The sequence below is a fragment of the Lagenorhynchus albirostris genome, chromosome 11 (assembly GCF_949774975.1).
Source record: "Lagenorhynchus albirostris chromosome 11, mLagAlb1.1, whole genome shotgun sequence".
Classification (NCBI taxonomy): domain Eukaryota; kingdom Metazoa; phylum Chordata; class Mammalia; order Artiodactyla; family Delphinidae; genus Lagenorhynchus; species Lagenorhynchus albirostris.
This window is the reverse complement of record NC_083105.1, coordinates 12,118,215-12,134,956: the sequence shown is the minus strand read 5'-3', so window position 1 is coordinate 12,134,956 and position 16,742 is coordinate 12,118,215. Positions and strand designations below refer to the sequence as shown.

The 16,742-nt window shown below is 42.5% G+C and overlaps 1 protein-coding gene across 21 annotated transcripts in view; it reads right to left on the bottom strand.

Annotated features, from left to right (window-relative positions):
* Positions 1-16,742, bottom strand: part of RBFOX2 (RNA binding fox-1 homolog 2) — a 261,344-nt gene that overhangs the window by 161,557 nt on the left and 83,045 nt on the right. The window contains exon 1 of one of the 21 annotated variants that reach the window (XM_060164670.1): positions 2,594-2,750. The exons of the other annotated variants lie outside the window; for them this stretch is intronic. Coding sequence (XP_060020653.1) covers positions 2,594-2,698 — 105 coding nt within the window. The 5' untranslated portion in view covers positions 2,699-2,750. Of the gene's footprint in view, positions 1-2,593; positions 2,751-16,742 lie in introns of those variants that run through there. 21 annotated transcript variants of the gene reach the window in all.

Genomic DNA, 16,742 nt, shown 5'->3' with positions numbered 1-16,742 from the left:
GGGAAAGTAACTTTCCCAAGGTCATGCTGCTGGTTACTGGCAGAATTAGGGCTTAAAAAACCAGCTTCTTCAAGCTCAGTGCATTGCACCTTGCCTCATCAGGAGCCTTCCCTTGGGGACGGGGCAAGCTAACTTAACATTAGATGGGCTCAGAGTCAAGGCGAACAGAACAAGCTAACTGCAATGTCAGGAGCTCACTGCAATTCAGACACCCAGGAGTTAAACACTCCGCTGGCTAAGGCTCCAGAGAGCTGCGGTTGGGCACACTCCTTCTGGGAGGAGGCCAGAGAGGCACTGAAATCCATTCCCTGGCGTGATTGGTCGGTTCCCAGAGGGGTGGGGAAGAGGAAAAGGGAGAAGAATGTCACCCGATCCCCAAGGGTAAACAACAGCAGGAGCATCTGCTCAGGTTTTCAACTAAAACTGTGAAGGATTTCTGAACAGTTGACCACCACACTCGGAAGACTGGGACCCCTGACCTTCAAGAACAAGAGGGTTCTTGTTCTTTAATGACCAGATTCTTAGTGATACAATCTGGATGAACAAATGCAGAAAGATGGTGTATGATTTCCACAGTGCCGAATGCTCATGCTCTAGGTGCCCTTAATCACCCAGCTACCCTCCCTCCTGCGCCTGCCCTTACAGAGAACACAGCCTGCTCCTTGCTACTTAAACTCTGACCATCAAATTCCCTCCTCCGAATTCCTCTCCTTCCTCTTTAAGAGGAGCCCCCTCCTTTGTAAAAAGGATATCTTATTGCAAGAGGCAACCCCTCTGTAGTTGTGTTAGCACACGTGTGCAGAGCAGAGAGAAGGGAGGGTCTGGGGAGAGAGAAACCTAATACCTTGCCGAATCCACTGGGAAGTCGGCCTGAGTTATTAAGCCAGGACGGGGCCACTTAACTGAATTGGTTGAGGCAATGCCCTTCAGTCCTGGCTGCATTCTTCCCCCAAGGGAGAATGCAGGAAGGGCTGTCTCCTCAAAATCTTATTATCCCTGACAACTCTTTACTCCTCAGAAGTTTCTCTCTCCCATTTCAAGGATATAAACAAAACGTTTAAGTTCTGAGCAGAGAATGAGAGGCAGCCCCTCAACCCCAATATGCTACGGGACTCCACAGGACTGATCACTAAGAGCTGCCAAAACCTGCATTCCCTTTGTGCTTAGGTACAACCACAGCTAAATCCTCAATTCCCAGTAACTGACGGTGGGCGGGGCGGGGGGGAGATGGTCATCACAGGACTAAGGTAAAACTGAAGAGAAAGCCTCCTACTGAATGACTAAAACAGGAGGACCTTTAAGAAACCAAGTCAGTCCAGGGACCAACTGGAGCCCACCTTACTGTGGCCCCAGTTAGGGGAACGAGGTGGAACCAGGACTAGGTCCACCCCAAACAATCTGGAGCTGCGGGGCAGCCCCATCTCTCAGGAACTGCGCAGGCTAGGAATGACCTGAAACCACTGTGGACTCAAAGAGCAAGGATTCCTCAACATTGGGCCAAAGCAAACCAGCTTCAGGAAGTGGCAGAGGCTCCTTAAGTCTCCCCTTTGTTCCTGCTCTGTAATCCCAAAGCCAAATCTAATCTAAACTGTGCTAAGAATGCCCTTTGCTACACAGACGTCTCATTTATAAAACCCAGGGAGCACAAGTGACTCAGCTCTCTTTCGCAGGAATGTTCAGCAAATTAACTACTCAGGGAGGCTTTACGTGGTTATTAAAAACATAGGCTTCAGTGTCAGACAGGCCTAGGTTTCAATATCTGTTCCACACTTTCTAGCTCTGTCACCTAGACCTCTCCAAAGCTCAGTTTCTGCATCTGTCAAATATGGCTTCTGCCATCTTCTTACAGGGAGAGTTGTTGAGAACAGCGAGGAATTGAGGGTGTGTGCGTACGTGAGTAATGAGCACAGTAAGCATTCAATAAATAGTAGCTGTCGCTATAACTTATTACTGAGGACTAGGAAACAACTTCTATAGAGAAATAACGCTGCCAGCTGTCAGCTGTATTAGCATTCCTGCACCTCACCCATCCGTCAGAGGGCGGTCAACAGCGTGCGGATGCCAGAGATTATTTTCTATCTGCTGAGCAGTGTGCCAGATGAAGGGGAGAGACTGCAGGACACAACCTCTCCTGTGGAGCAGCTCACGGTGCTGAGGGAGGACGTGACGGAGAGGAAGTGATGGGGAAGAAGGGAAAGTTCTGAAGGGGGTCTCAGCATGGACCATCTACTCAGCTTCTGCATTCAACCGTGAAGGGGCTGCTCTCACTTCTGGTCCCAGCAGTTGGGGTCCCGCTGACTGGCTCTATCAGGGTCCCGGGCAGGGGGTGCTGGGAAGCGAGGTCCCTTCCACACCAAGAGGGAGATGAGGGGGGAGTGGGAAGGACAGCGGAGAAGGGTTTTGGTCTTCTCTCTTCATGTGATGCCAGGCAAAAGTCATTCCAGAAAAGGAGCTGGCAGTCACAAGCCAACAATTCAGGCAGGCACTACAAGATGACTGGTTGCTGGGTTAGTGCAGCAGCAGAGACAGTTTTTAGCAGAGACATAGGGCTCTCAGGAATTACAACCGCGTAATCAAAAACACGTATACTCACTGGACAGCGTGTACAGTGGAAGGCCGGAAGGGCTGGGCTCCTTGGATCAGTGGCCCCCAAACTCATTAACCAGTGCTCTTGCTCTCTCCTACAGATTTTCACCATCACAGTCCCCACCTGCGAAACTCTCGCACATACCTTAAAGCCTGCACGACTGGTGCACTGGAGCAGGACTGGGCCCCGCCCTAGTCAGGAGAGCACACGGCCCTGGGGAAAAGCACTGAGCTGAGAGTGAAGGCTCATATCACAGACGCAGCTCTGCACTGGCAAGAGCTCTGAGAATATAAGCCTTGGGAAAGTCATCTCACCTCTCTGGGACTCAGTTTCTCCATCTGCAGCACCAGGACAATGTGATGAAATCCCGTTCTGACATTCAAAGGACCTAAGGGCCAAGCTGGTGATCCCTACCCTGGGTTCTTATTTCTGCATTAGGGCAGACATGCCACAGAAGAGCCAGGGTATTAAGACAAGTGATTACAAGTCACTCTCTAAACTATCCTGAAAGTTCAGACAGTAAAAAGTCAGCCACAACTTTTCTGAAATCCAAAATAAAAAGTTTTGGAACTTACAGTCCTGGCCCAGACCATTCATTTTACGACGGTCAGGACTCTGTTTCTTGGATGGTAAACCAGGAAAGAAAACAACAGGACAACAGTAGTTACCTGGCACCTGGGAAGGGCACACGGCTTGCTTGCTAAAAGGGCCCTCCAAACACTAGACTGAGAAGGACGTACAGGGGGCCTTAGGGTAAGCATTCATTCCAAAAACTATGGGAATGACAGCTGCTATTTCTGGCCAATGGATCAGGACCTGAAAGATGGGTGTAATCTCCACCGAACAAATCGTACAGTCAGAAATAATCTTGCATCTGCCAGCACTCAACAAACCGGCAGCTCTTTAGAGAGGACTCTCTGGGGACCCAGAGCTGCAGTAACCAAGGGAAATGTATCCAGATTAGATCAGCAAAGGCCTCTCCGTTTCCACACGAGATATTGTAGGGGGCAATGACACCGGCCAACACACAAGATTTACACAATGAGCTCCCTGAATGCTGCACATGTCCGGGTCAGAAGAGCTGCCGCTGGGCTACAAATAGCTCCTGAAGCAGCAGATGCCAAGTGTCCTGTTTACCTTTGCCTTTGGTTACAATTCCTCAAGAGGGCCTGAGAGGTCTGCTTTTCATGGTATTGCCTTTTCCATCCATTTTAAATTAAGAAGAAGAATTCTTCCTTGTCTCATTCCCTTTACCTTTCTCTTCCCAACATAAAAACATAAATAAGAAGTGGTGTGTCCACACGATGGAATATTATTTAGTAACAAAAAAGAATGAAGTACTGATGTATGCTACAACATGGAGAAACCTTGGAAGCATCATGCTAAGTGAAAGGAGCTGGAAACAAAGGACTTTATTATATTGAGTCAATTTATAGAAAATATCCTAGACAGGAAAATCTGTAGAGACAGGAAGCAGACTAGTGGTTGCCTAGAGTTTGGGGGGCAAGGGAGACAGGGGGACCAGGCAATGATGACTAAGAGGTACACGGTTTCTTTTTGGAGTGAGGAAGACTCTGTGAATACACTAAAAAGGGCTCTGAATTGTGTACTTTAAATGAGTGAATGGTAGAGTATCTAATTATATCTCATTAAAGCTGTTAAAAGATGCCGCAAAGGAATTATGACCTCCTGTAGGAAGGGACATTTAATGAGGGAGCTCTGACTCTCCTGACCACTGCTGCTCCTTCCTCCCAACAGCTCATTTCACTAGTCCCGTCCCTGCTCAGCTGCAGTATCCGGCGCAGGGTTACACCTTCCCTGAGATAACTGGGCAGGTGGTAGCTTTGCTGGATCTTCAAGTCTACTCCTGCTCTGTTATGACTTTAGTGTCCTTCCTTCCACATCTAGTTTCCCTCTGTCCCTGAAGAGATAGTGAAACTACCCCCCAGCCCCCAGCACGGGTTGATGACTTGCCATGCCATGAAAAAAGAATGAAGATAAATGATACTATAAAAGCACAGGTTTGGGCGTTAGATCAAATCTGAGTTCCAACTGAAGCATCTGAAAAAGTTACTTTAAGTCTCAATCTCAGGTTCCACTTCTGTAAAATGGGGAAAACACCACCTAATGCATCGAATGCACATTGTTATTATAAAAATTAAATGGTAAAGTCTATATAAATGATTAATATGGTGCCTGGCACACAGAAGGCACTCAATAAATAATAACCGTTATTTATAAAAGCCTTATGCCCAGTTTTTTCAAGCTGTCATCCAGCAGATCAGCTTCTATGTCAAAAAAGGCAGTAACAAAAGCAGGCCACTGGCACCATCAAATGGTTCACAAACATTTTTCTGACTATTTGTTTTAACTCATCTCACTCACAGATCCCTAGTCCATTCCTAATACTTCTGTGTTTTTTACTTCAATTTGTTTTCCTATTTCTGGGCTCAATTTAACCTAAGCATTAGGCTTATTATTGCCTCTCCAGTTCCATTTTCCCTCCTCAACCTTAATCTGTATTTATCACCTTAATTATAATACTTTAAGCCACTCAGTGTAAATAAACTGTTTACCCAGAGTAGCACAGCACTCAGTATCCTACTCCTCCTAAAAGCCTATCACAGGGCTTCCCTGGTGGCACAGTGGTTGAGAGTCCGCCTGCCGATGCAGGGGACGCGGGTTTGTGCCCCGGTCCGGGAGGGTCCCACGTGCCGCGGAGCGGCTGGGCCCTGTGAGCCATGACCGCTGAGCCTGCGCGTCCGGAGCCTGTGCTCTGCAACGGGAGAGGCCACAGCAGTGAGAGGCCCGCGTACCGCGAATAAATAAATAAATAAATAAATAAATAAATAAATAAATAAATAAAAAGCCTATCACAGAATCAAAACAACTTAAGACAGAGTTTAGAAAAAATTATGATGGAACCATAAAACGGAATACTAGGCAGCCATGTAAAACAACACTACAGAAATATTTAATGACATGAAAAGATATTTACAATGGAGTAGGAAGGAGCTGCAAGCATACTACAAAAGTCTGTACCATATGATGAGATTTTGTAAGGCATTTTATAATGTGTGTATATGCAAAAAGAGCTGCATAGAAACAAAATTAGAACAATAAACAAAAAGTTAAGATAAAGTTAATATATTAAGGCAATTTTTATTCTTTTGGCCTGCTGTATTTTCTATATTTTCTTTGATAAATGTATATTAATTCTGAGAAAAAGATGACTTAAAAATATGAATTTAAACAATACAGAACCTCTTCACATTTTTTTAGCAGCCACTGTAGCATAGATCTGGAGTCAGAAAGACCAGGACTCAAATCCCTCCTCTACCACTTGTTAGAAGTCTGACTTTGCAGTCACTGAACCTTTTAGGCTTGGTGGTGTCATCTGGAAAATGAAGATGAACATCCTAGCAAAGTGCCTGGCACCTGATCTTCAGTACACCTCTCTGGCAGTGGTCCTCAGCTTGAATGTGCATCAGAATCACCTGGAGAGCATGCTGAGACAGGTGGCTGGGCCCCAGTCCCAGAGTTTCTGATTCAGTAGGTCTGGGAGGAGGGGGATACCATGAATTTGCATAAGTTCCCAGGTGATGCTGATGCTGCTGGTCCGAGAACCACACTTCGAGGACCACTGCAATAGGCAATAAGTACAAACTCTTCTTACGTTACACAGATATTAAGTGCTCTTTCAGAGCAATATTTCCGGAATACGAGCTCACTGGATACTGAATTATATAAGAGCCTAACACTGCACATTCACGCAAAAGCCCAGACTTTATAACCTGGGATCATTCACTCCAAGACAGCGAGGGAACTGGGTTTCCACTGTAGAGAGAAGCAAATAACAATTATTAGGACTGCATTTAGAATATCTGACTTCAGCATGGGAGAAAATGTCTTCGAATGTGGACATGGATCAAGCAATGTGCAGGACGGAGACCAGTGTGAATCCACTGCTCGCTGCCCTGTGCCTGTCTGGGAAGAAGGGCAGTGTACAGTGTGTCACAGAGCACCTGCTTTGCTCTGGGTGCCCCCTGTTGACAAAAACCGACATAGCCTAAGCCCATATGTAGTCAGGATAGGTCTTTTCTTCTTCCAATTTTCCTAGTCCCCTTCTCTTTGTATCTGCAGCTCATCTCCAAACAGGTTAACTGTTGCAGCATGGCATTCACTGTAATGGTATGTGGCATTTAAAGCACAATTGCTAGAGACGGCTAGCACGAGCAGTGGGAATAAACTGCGGTTGTAAATAGTCTCTAATACACTGTGAAACCCTGTTGGTATTTCTGGAAATACACTAACTGATGAAGTACTTAAGAGTTTCTATAGATGAAAATTGTTCAACAGCACCATCACAGACAACTAAAAGTAGAATGAGAGAATTTTAGAGCTGGCAAAGGTCTCTAATACTATCATCGCCAGCTTCCTCACTTCCATGAGGAAACTGAAGGGCCCAAAAGGTAAAGTAACATATATAAAGACACAAAATTAGTGACAAAGCCAAGTTTCCTGACTCCCTCATGACTCCTGATCTTTCCACTATACTATTTCATCTTTATTTAGAAACTTTATTCATTTAGTCATCACCAAGACAAGTATAACTGCATTTTAACCACTTCATAGAGGGTAAAGAAACTAATGAACATGTAATGATTCCTGAAAGGTACGGGATGAAAACATTCTACCTTTTTTTATTGTGAAAATTAAGCCTTTCCTAATATGAATACTTCTTTTTTTTTTTTTTTGACTGCGCCATGCGGCTCGTAGGATCGTAGCTCCTAGACTAGGGACTGAACCCGCACCCTTGGCAGTGAAAAGCACAGAGTCCTAACCACTGAACCGCCAGGGAATCCCTATCAATACTTCTTTAATAGCAATCACTTTAAGTTAAATTCACAGGATCAAAAACTGCATTGAAGGCTTCCCTGGTGGCGCAGTGGTTAAGAATCTGCCTGCCAATGCAGGGAACACGGGTTCGAGCCCTGGTCCCGGAAGATCCCACAGGCCGCAGAGCAACTAAGCTCGTGGGCTACAACTACTGAGCCTGTGCTCTATAGCCCGCGAGCCACAACTACTGAGCCTGTGCCGCAACTACTGAAGCCCATGCTCCTAAAGCCTGTGCTCTGCAACAAGAGAAGCCCGCGCACCACAACAAAGAGTAGCCCCCGCTCGCCGCAACTAGAGAAAGCCCACATGCAGCAACAAAGACCCCACACAGCCAAAAATAAACAAATAAATTTATTTAAAAAAAAAAAACCTGCATTGATTACCAACAAGCAACGTCTAAACTGGGCGTGAGCAAACTTTGGCCCACCGGCCAAATCCAGCCTGTCACTTGTTTACGTACAACCCACGTACAGTCCAAGAGCTCAGACAAGTTTTTACATTTTTAGTGGTTGAAGAAATCAAAAGCATATTTTGTGATATATGAAAATTATATGAAATTCAAAATTCAGTGCCCACAAATAAAGTTTTATTAGAACACAACCATGCTCAGTCATTTCCATATTGTCTACGGTTGCATCTGTGCTGCAGCAACAGAACTGAGTAGCTGCAGCAGAGACTAGATGGCCCCAAAGCTTGGAATATTTACTCTCTGATCCTTTACAGAAAATGTTTGCCCATCCCTGTTCTAAACTATTGATAAATGTGATGTCTGAGCCTTCGGTCAAGTACAAAGTTCTGGGTAATAAGTCCTATGGAGGCCCAGCCTCAGCAGCGAGCTCCCTCCCACCACCCCAGGTTTAGCAGGAGGACCACACAGGGCAAGTGGCCAAACCTATGCTGCCTGTCAACTTGATCTCTCCTCTACAGAAGCCAAGGGCACTGTGCTAGGCTTGGTCTGTTTTTTAGTTAATATTTATCAGCAATCCTGTGAAAAGCATACCCATTTTACAAATGAAGAACCAAACCTAAGAGCCCAAACTACAGATTGAATCCAGATCTGTCTGGCACCAGAGTTCTTTGCTCATTCCCCAGTGGTTTTCAAATTGTGCTCCGGTCAGCTGAGAGGCCTCATGGGCACAGGAAACCCAGAGGGTGGGGCCCCAGGCCTTCCACATCTTTTCTACTAGGACCACTCCACTTACATTTTTATATATTGTGTCCATGTAGTTTGTCTGAAGAAGAGAATTTGCTGCTAAAAAATTTAGTCTGTAGATCAGTGTTCCTCTTCAAAACAAAAGCTAACAACAACAACAACAAAAGCTAATTTTGGCGCCACTTATTATTACCACCTTTGGCAAATCTGTCACAAAACTGGAAATCTTAATTTCCTCAGCTGCCAGTGGCGATGAAAACCCTGCCCCCCTGCATGCAGACCGCCATTCACCAAGACCAAACAAGAATAGATATGAAGCGATGTGTAAACTAGAGGACTACAGAAACATAATACAGAATTATCATCCCCTCACTAAAGGGCAGGGAGGGGAGCAAGTAGGGAATTAACATTTGCTGCCGACCAAAGAAAAATCAAACGTGCAAGTAAAATGTAAAAAAAAAAACATTCAAATAAAAGTAAATAAGTAAAAGACATGATGCAGAGTGGAAATATCATAAACTTTGAAATCTAACACATTTAAAAATTCCCTAATTAACAGCTACATAGCCATGGGCGATGGCTTAAATCTCTTTGAGCCTGGGTTTCCTCACCTGCAAATGGGATGAAACAAAATAATACTGAATACTTGCTCAATGCTTTATACAGGGCCTGGCACCTAATGAGTCAGTATTCAATACATGTTAGCTCTCTTTTTATGGGGACCTCCCATTTGTTACTGTGAAATTAAGACCCACCTGCCAGAATTAACAAATGGGTTCCCTGTAACATAACAAAATAATAGAATTAAGGAGCTAGAAGCATCTTTACCTTAGATGATTCTATGAGCCACATGACAGCACAAAGCTGTGCGAGCACAGGCTGAAGGCACTCTAAAGGAACAATGAAAGATACTAATAACAGGAGATACACAGGCAGTCCCCTGTTGAAATGCTCTACTAATTCAATAAGGGTATTTATTGAGTGTTTTAAGAGCCTTCTATGGCTCCATAAAATGACAGATTTACATTTAATATCCACTTGACCAAACCCATTAAACTTGTAAGAGGCACTCTCCTGCTGAGGATCAGATATCTAGCTTCTTAAGTATTAATTTTTCATATTGCTTTGGCAAGGCAAAGGCAAAAAACCTAGTTAAATTCTGAACAAAGTTTTTTTTCCTTTGTCCACAGGAAAAAAAATCACAATACAGTAGTCTCTCTATTTCAATAAGGCTGAAGATGAGTTTATTTTAATTTGTCCCTTTACCAAATTCTTACTGGGCATTTATTTTGTAAAAGGATTCAAGAATATCAAGAGGTAGGACAGTGTCCTTGTTCTCACAGGACTGTGTGGGTCATCCAACCTGTTCACCATAACATAACAGGCAGTGGTAAAGTGCTATTACAAAGTAGGAAAAATGTGCCTTGGGGGTTCGTTGGTCATTAATTAAGGGTCTGTACCCAAATAATTGCATCAGGCAACACTTCATGGAGGGGGGAACACCTGAAGTAGGATTTAAAGGATGAACTGTATAAACAGAGAGAACACCATAAGTAAAAAAAACTTAGAATTAAAACCTGTATTTAATTTCAAAGCTACATTATCCTACCCCATAATGTGGCTAAAACACAGACTACCTTAACACAATGCAAAAGGAAAAAGACTGGTGCCAGATCATGGAAGGCCTGGAGTAACCACTAAAGTGTTTTCAGCAGATAAAAGCTAAGCAGAGTCTGAGACCCAGGGAAATCAGAGTTGTGCCTTTAAATGCATGATTATACAGAACTTGCTGAAATTATTTTCTGGTGGCACCAAAGTTTCTAACATAAGACCGTAAGTCATCTGTTGTATTCCCCTGCCTCTCTAAGTCAACCTTAAATCAGCTCAGTATAATGGTATACAGCTAATGCTACTAAAAATATAAAAATATTTGATCTATAACTGAAACTCACAACTATATTGTCCACCAACTACAAAGCATTTTGCCTTACCTTATACTTGACTAGTTGGTTTCATTCTAAATCACTGCCATGGTTGTTGTCTGTTAAAGAACAATGGGTTGAGGAGACATATCAAGCTATCAAGCTTCTTAAAGTAACTCACCAAATGGTAGCTAGGGCTGGCTGTGGGAAGACTATCTGTTGCTTGGTGGTACTAACCACCAGAGCAAGGAGATCCTACTAACTACTTGGCCGCCCTAAGTAATTCTAGACAGGTGAATTTCCTAATTTTGAAAATTGCTAATAAAGGAAATTCTCTAATTTTCCTTTTATAAACAGTCCCAGTGATTAATAATCTTTAGTCATATAATTGTTTTTGATGGGCACATTAGAGCTCTCATTACAATACAAATCAACAGCCTGTATACATAGTATTAGGTCAATCTACTAGAAAGTCAAGCAGTGAAGTTATGATCCATCCATTTACAAAATACTTAATAAGCAATTGGGTCAACAGTGGACTACAAACTGTTCTAACAGCCTAAAATCACAGCAACCCCAAACTGAGCAAAAAGAGGCAAAGCTGGGGGAAGAAGTCAAACTCTGGCATAAAAGACAGGATGTGCCAAGAAACTAGGTACCGAAGAGGGAAGAAGAGGAAAGACAGCCACACTGTCCATTCTTCTGACTCAAGTCACTCAGCTATCCACAGAGCCACCGCAACCCTGTAGATTGAGGTGGGACGTTAAGTGATAAAAGCTCCCACAGTTTCCACAATGAAGCGTGACACTCTCAAGAACCACAAAATCAAACCCAACATAGGCAGAAGAGCCCTTAAAGGAAAAAGAAGAAAGTTGGGCCCAGAGATGAGAAGAGCTCTTCTAGACTACATGGGAAGTTAAAGGTAGAGGTTAGTAAACATCAACCAATAAGACACTGCTGACCTAGGAAGTTTTTTAAAATTTAATCCTTACAACCACCTTACAGAAGTAGGCACTATTAGCCTCACTTTCACAGATGAGAAAACTGAGCCTTAGAGAAGTTAAATAATTTGCTCACAATCTTCATAATACTTCCCTAACTCCCTTGATCAGAACCTTATGGAAATGTTCATGTAGATGTGTTAACTGAGTTCAAATGATTAGAGGCAATTAGGAAAGATTTCATAAAACAGGTTAAGCTGTGGCCAGGGATCTTGAAGGATATTTAGGACTCTGCTGGAAAAAGGAGGAACATTTCAAGCACAAGGCACTAGGAAGAAATCAATATCCAGCCTCTGCTGGAGGTAGCTGAAGGACTCTGAGGAGACACACACAGCAGAAGAAACATGTGGGTAGGGTGATAGTGAACAAGATGGCTGCAGAGAGCCTTGAGTGTCTGGTTCAGTTTGAACCAGATTCTGTTCAAGTCATAGAAGTCTCAAAAATAACTCCCTCTTTATATTTATGCTGCCAAGACCCGTAATGAATTAGGTAAATAAACTTACACAGATGTCATTTCCCTCACACAGACATATTTTTCTTGGAAATATGGCCAAGCTACATTCCTTCGCTAGAAATTTCAAATCTATACATATAACTCATTTCACATGGTGAATAACTAAGAATCAAAAAGAAAATGAGGGGCTTCCCTGGTGGCGCAGTGGTTAAGAATCCACCTGCCAATGCAGGGGACACGGGTTTGAGACCTGGTCCGGGAAGATCCCACATGCCACGGAGCAACTAAGCCTGTGCGCCACAACTACTGAGCCTGCGCTCTAAAGCCCGCGAGCCACAACTACTGAGCCCGTGTGCCACAACTACTGAAGCCTGCGCACCTAGAGCCCATGCTCTACAACAAGAGAAGCCACCACAATGAGAAGCCCACACACCGCAAGGAAGAGTAGCCCCTGCTCGCCACAACTAGAGAAAGCCCACGTGCAGCAACAAAGACCAAACGCAGCCAAAAATAAATAAATAAAATAAATAAATAAGAAAACAGACTTAAATCAGAGACTGTGAGAACTAATCATTTCCTTATAAAGCTTTCCTAAGGCCTCTTTCCGATAAAATAAACAAGAAAAGTGATTTACTGACCCTAATACATGCCAAGAAATTTACATGTTATCTCTAATCCTACAACAACCTTTCAGAGTAGATACTATTCCTATTTTATAGAAATTGAAGTGCAAAGAAGGCTCAAGGAAAAACTTCCCAAAGTCATATAGCCTGCAATGGCAGAGCTGATATTTAAACCAAAAGTCGGGTGTGTGTGTGTGTGTGTGTGTGTGTGTGTGTGTGTGTGTGTGTGTGTGTGTGTGTGTGTGTGTGTGTGTGTGTGTGTGTGTGTGTGTGTGTGTGTGTGTGTGTGTGTGTGCGCGCACGTGCGCACACCGACAGAGGAATTTCCATGAAAGCCAATGAACCTGGCTGATCCCTTACCATATCACATCCCTTAGGACATGCAGAAAGCAGCATAATTTCCCTTCACTACCTTAAGGGTTTTCTTGCCCAAACATGCCTGCCACTAAGGATGTGGAAAAGGCTGTGTCAGCCAAACACAAAGCCACTATAAACCTGCCAATCTTCCTTGGTGCAATCACCAGGTCTGAAAAGAGATAATCAAATGCCTGTTTTCACAGTCTCTTTCATATGATAGTTATGCGGAGTTTATCCAAACTTAGCACATAAGGATGAAAACAGTTTTGTTTTGTTTTATTGGGGGAAGATATGTCTTACAAAATTGCATAACTGAGAAAAAATATTTGCAAATTGTAAATATGACAAAGAACTTGTATCCAGAATATATAAAGACCTCTTACAATTCAATAATAAGACGACAAACGAACCAAATATTTGTGTAACTAAATAAAACCAAATAAAAAGTGGGCAAAAGACTTGAACAGACATCTCAACAAAGAAGACAGATGACCAGCTAATAAGCACGTGAAAAGGTGCTCCACATTGTTAACCATTAGGGAAATGCAAATTAAAACCACAATGAAATACCAATATATACTCAGTATAATCGAAGAGGTGGATAAAACCAAGCCACTCTGGAAAACAGTTTGGCAGTTTCTTAAAAAGTTAAGCATAATACTTTTTATAATTTCTTCTATCACATTTTTACACTGAAATTTTTATAAGATTTAGTCAAATAATAACCTATAGTTTATTTTCCTTTCAAATTGGATTTAATCCTTTAATTTTCTAGGTATTATTTTGATTTGCAATAGAAGGATAATGGTTTACTTGAGTAGTTTTCAAAAATAACTTCCATTGCAACTGTTCAGTGACCCCCCCCCAAAAAAAGTTAAGCATAAATTTACCATAAAACCCAGCAATTCTGCTCCTAGAAATCTACCCAAGAGAAATGAAAACATATCCATACAAAGACTTGTGAGTGCTCATAACAGCATTACTCATAATAGCCAAACTGGAAATAATACAAGTATCTATCAACTGGTAAATGGATTAACAAAATGTGGTACATCCAGGCAACAGAATACTATTCAGCAATTTAAAGTAATGATATGGTGATACATACTACAACATGGATGAACCTCAAAAACATTATGAAAAATGAAAGAAGTCATACACACATATTTGATTCTATTTACATGAAATGTCCAGAGAAGATAATTTTATAGAGTCAGGAAGCAGATCAGTGGCTGTCTGGGGCTGGGGTGGGTGCAAGGACTGACTGCAAGAGAATTCACGAGAACTTAGGGGGATGACAAAAATGTTCTAAAACTGGACTGTGGTGATGGTGACACAACTCTATAAATTTAATAAAATCCCTGAATAAGTACTCTTACACTGAGTGAATTTTATGGTATGGATATTATATCTCAATAGTGCTTTTTAAAAAGTAATTATTAAATATATATATTTTCTATATATATGTATGTATATATTTAAATAACTCCAGGGGAAACAAAAAAGTATATAAGGGAATGTAATCATAATATTATAGTTCCTCTATATTCAGTCATAATAATGTAGATATTATGTAAACATAAATCAGTAATGCACATTGATTTAACCATTTCTTGGTTAAATCAGTGAAAAATTAGCAATTTTATAGACATTCCTTCCTTCTCATCTCTTAACAGTAGGAAGCCAAAGGATAGAGCCTCAAATTGATAAATCAAGAAATAACAGGATAAGCATGTTATTTAGGTACATGGCTGTAAGCAGCAAAATAAATAAAATGGTCTTTCCTAGGAGGGAAAAGCTTCTGAACTATCTACAGGATGGAATGACCTAAAATGCAACACTAAGTCTGAAGCTGATTAATGGTTTGAGAAAAGTGCTGATGCTGCAGCATCTACTAGCCCTTCATCCACTAGAGGGTGTAAGGCAACACCACAGAAGGACCTGAACCACTGATGGGTGACCCGATGACAGATACTGAAGAGACGCAACCATGTGAATAAATCTTGCATAAAGGCTGAAAGTGGGGTTCTAGATAACCTAGTAGGAAGAAAAGAAAGCGATTTCATACTTTTTGTAATTTGAAAGCAAAGCAGAAGCATTTTTAGTTAAAAAAAGGACCAGTAAAAAAAACTGCTATGGATTGTAAGACATAAGAGAGGTATGAACATTTTACTTCTGAACCTATTATTTTAATCCAGTCTCCAACTGGGAGAGGGCAGTGGGATAAAATTTCTCATTCAACAATTAAGTACTAGCTGGAACTGATAGTAAACACAGCAAATGATAAAGCTGTTGCCTAGCCAGTTCTAAGGTTGCCTTTTGCAGGGGGGAGGGGGGAGGGGGCAGCTCTAAAAATTCCTTCTTTACAGCAACCACAATGTTGTTTTAAAAAATGTACAATAGGTCATGTTGCTCCCTGCTTAAAACCTTTGAAAAGCTTCACATTAAACTGAGAATAATTTTCATTTATTCATCCAACAAATACTTATTGATCTCCTCCTACATGCCAGGCTCTGCTCTAAGCAAAGTCACAGCTTACACAGAACTTACATTTTAGTGGGAGAGACAGACAATAAAGTACACACACTAGATAATTTCAGATAATGATAAGAGAGCTGAAGATAAGACTGAATGGTCAGGGTATGTATGTGGATAACTTTAGATTGGTGTGGTCAGGGAAGCTTCTCTGAGGGGTAAACTTTGTCCCTGTGACCTGAATGAGAAGGTGAATATCTGGGTCAAGAGCACTGCAGATCTAAGGTAGAGAAGACAGCAATTCCACGGACCTGAAGCTGAGATCAAGCTCAAGGAGTTCAAAATGGAAAGAACACCCAGTGAGGCTGAAGCTGGTGGTAAGACGGGGGAGGAGATGAATTACAGAGGTAGACAGTAAGCGCACATAGAAATACTCCTAAATCCATACAATGGGCTATGGTCCACCAAAAAAAGAAATAAAGTACTGACACACGCTACAGCAGGGATGAACCTTGAAAACATTATGCCAAGTGAAAAAAGCCAGTCACAAAAGACCAGATATTGTATGATTCTGTTTTTATGAAATGTCCAGAATAGGCAAATCCACAGAGCTGGACAGTAGATTAGAGGTTGCTCAGGGCTGGCGTCAGGGGAATGGTGAAGTGACGACTAAAGGTTATGTATGGGTTTTCTTTAAGGTGGCATTTTTAAGGACGACAACTATTAGAATTTTGTTTTTCAAAACTACAGTCTGCAATCCATTAGTGGGCTCAGAAAATCAATTTTGGTCAATCAACTGTTGGTCATAATCAACAGTTTGTTTTTTTTTTAGTGGAATGGAAGAGAATGGAAAATATCACAGCGCTGAGAACGTAGTAAGGGTAAGTATTTGTGTGTGTGTGTGTGTGTGTGTGTGTGTGTGTACTGGGTCATAATTCAAAAGGTATTACTCACTAGAGGTTGCCACCTTTTTTTTTTTTTTCAGTACGTGGGCCTCTCACTGTTGTGGCCTCTCCCGTTGCGGAGCACAGGCTCCGGACGCGCAGGCTCAATGGCCATGGCTCACGGGCCCAGCCACTCCGCGGCATGTGGGATCTTCCCGGACCGGGGCACGAACCCGTGTCCCCTGCATCGGCAGGCGGGCCCTCAACCACTGTGCCACCAGGGAAGCCCGCCACCTTTTTTTTTAAGCTTGAAATCACTGAGCTAGAACTTGAACACCCTCACTATGTCCTCCATTTGAAATCTCCCCAAGGAAAGAAAAGTAGCCA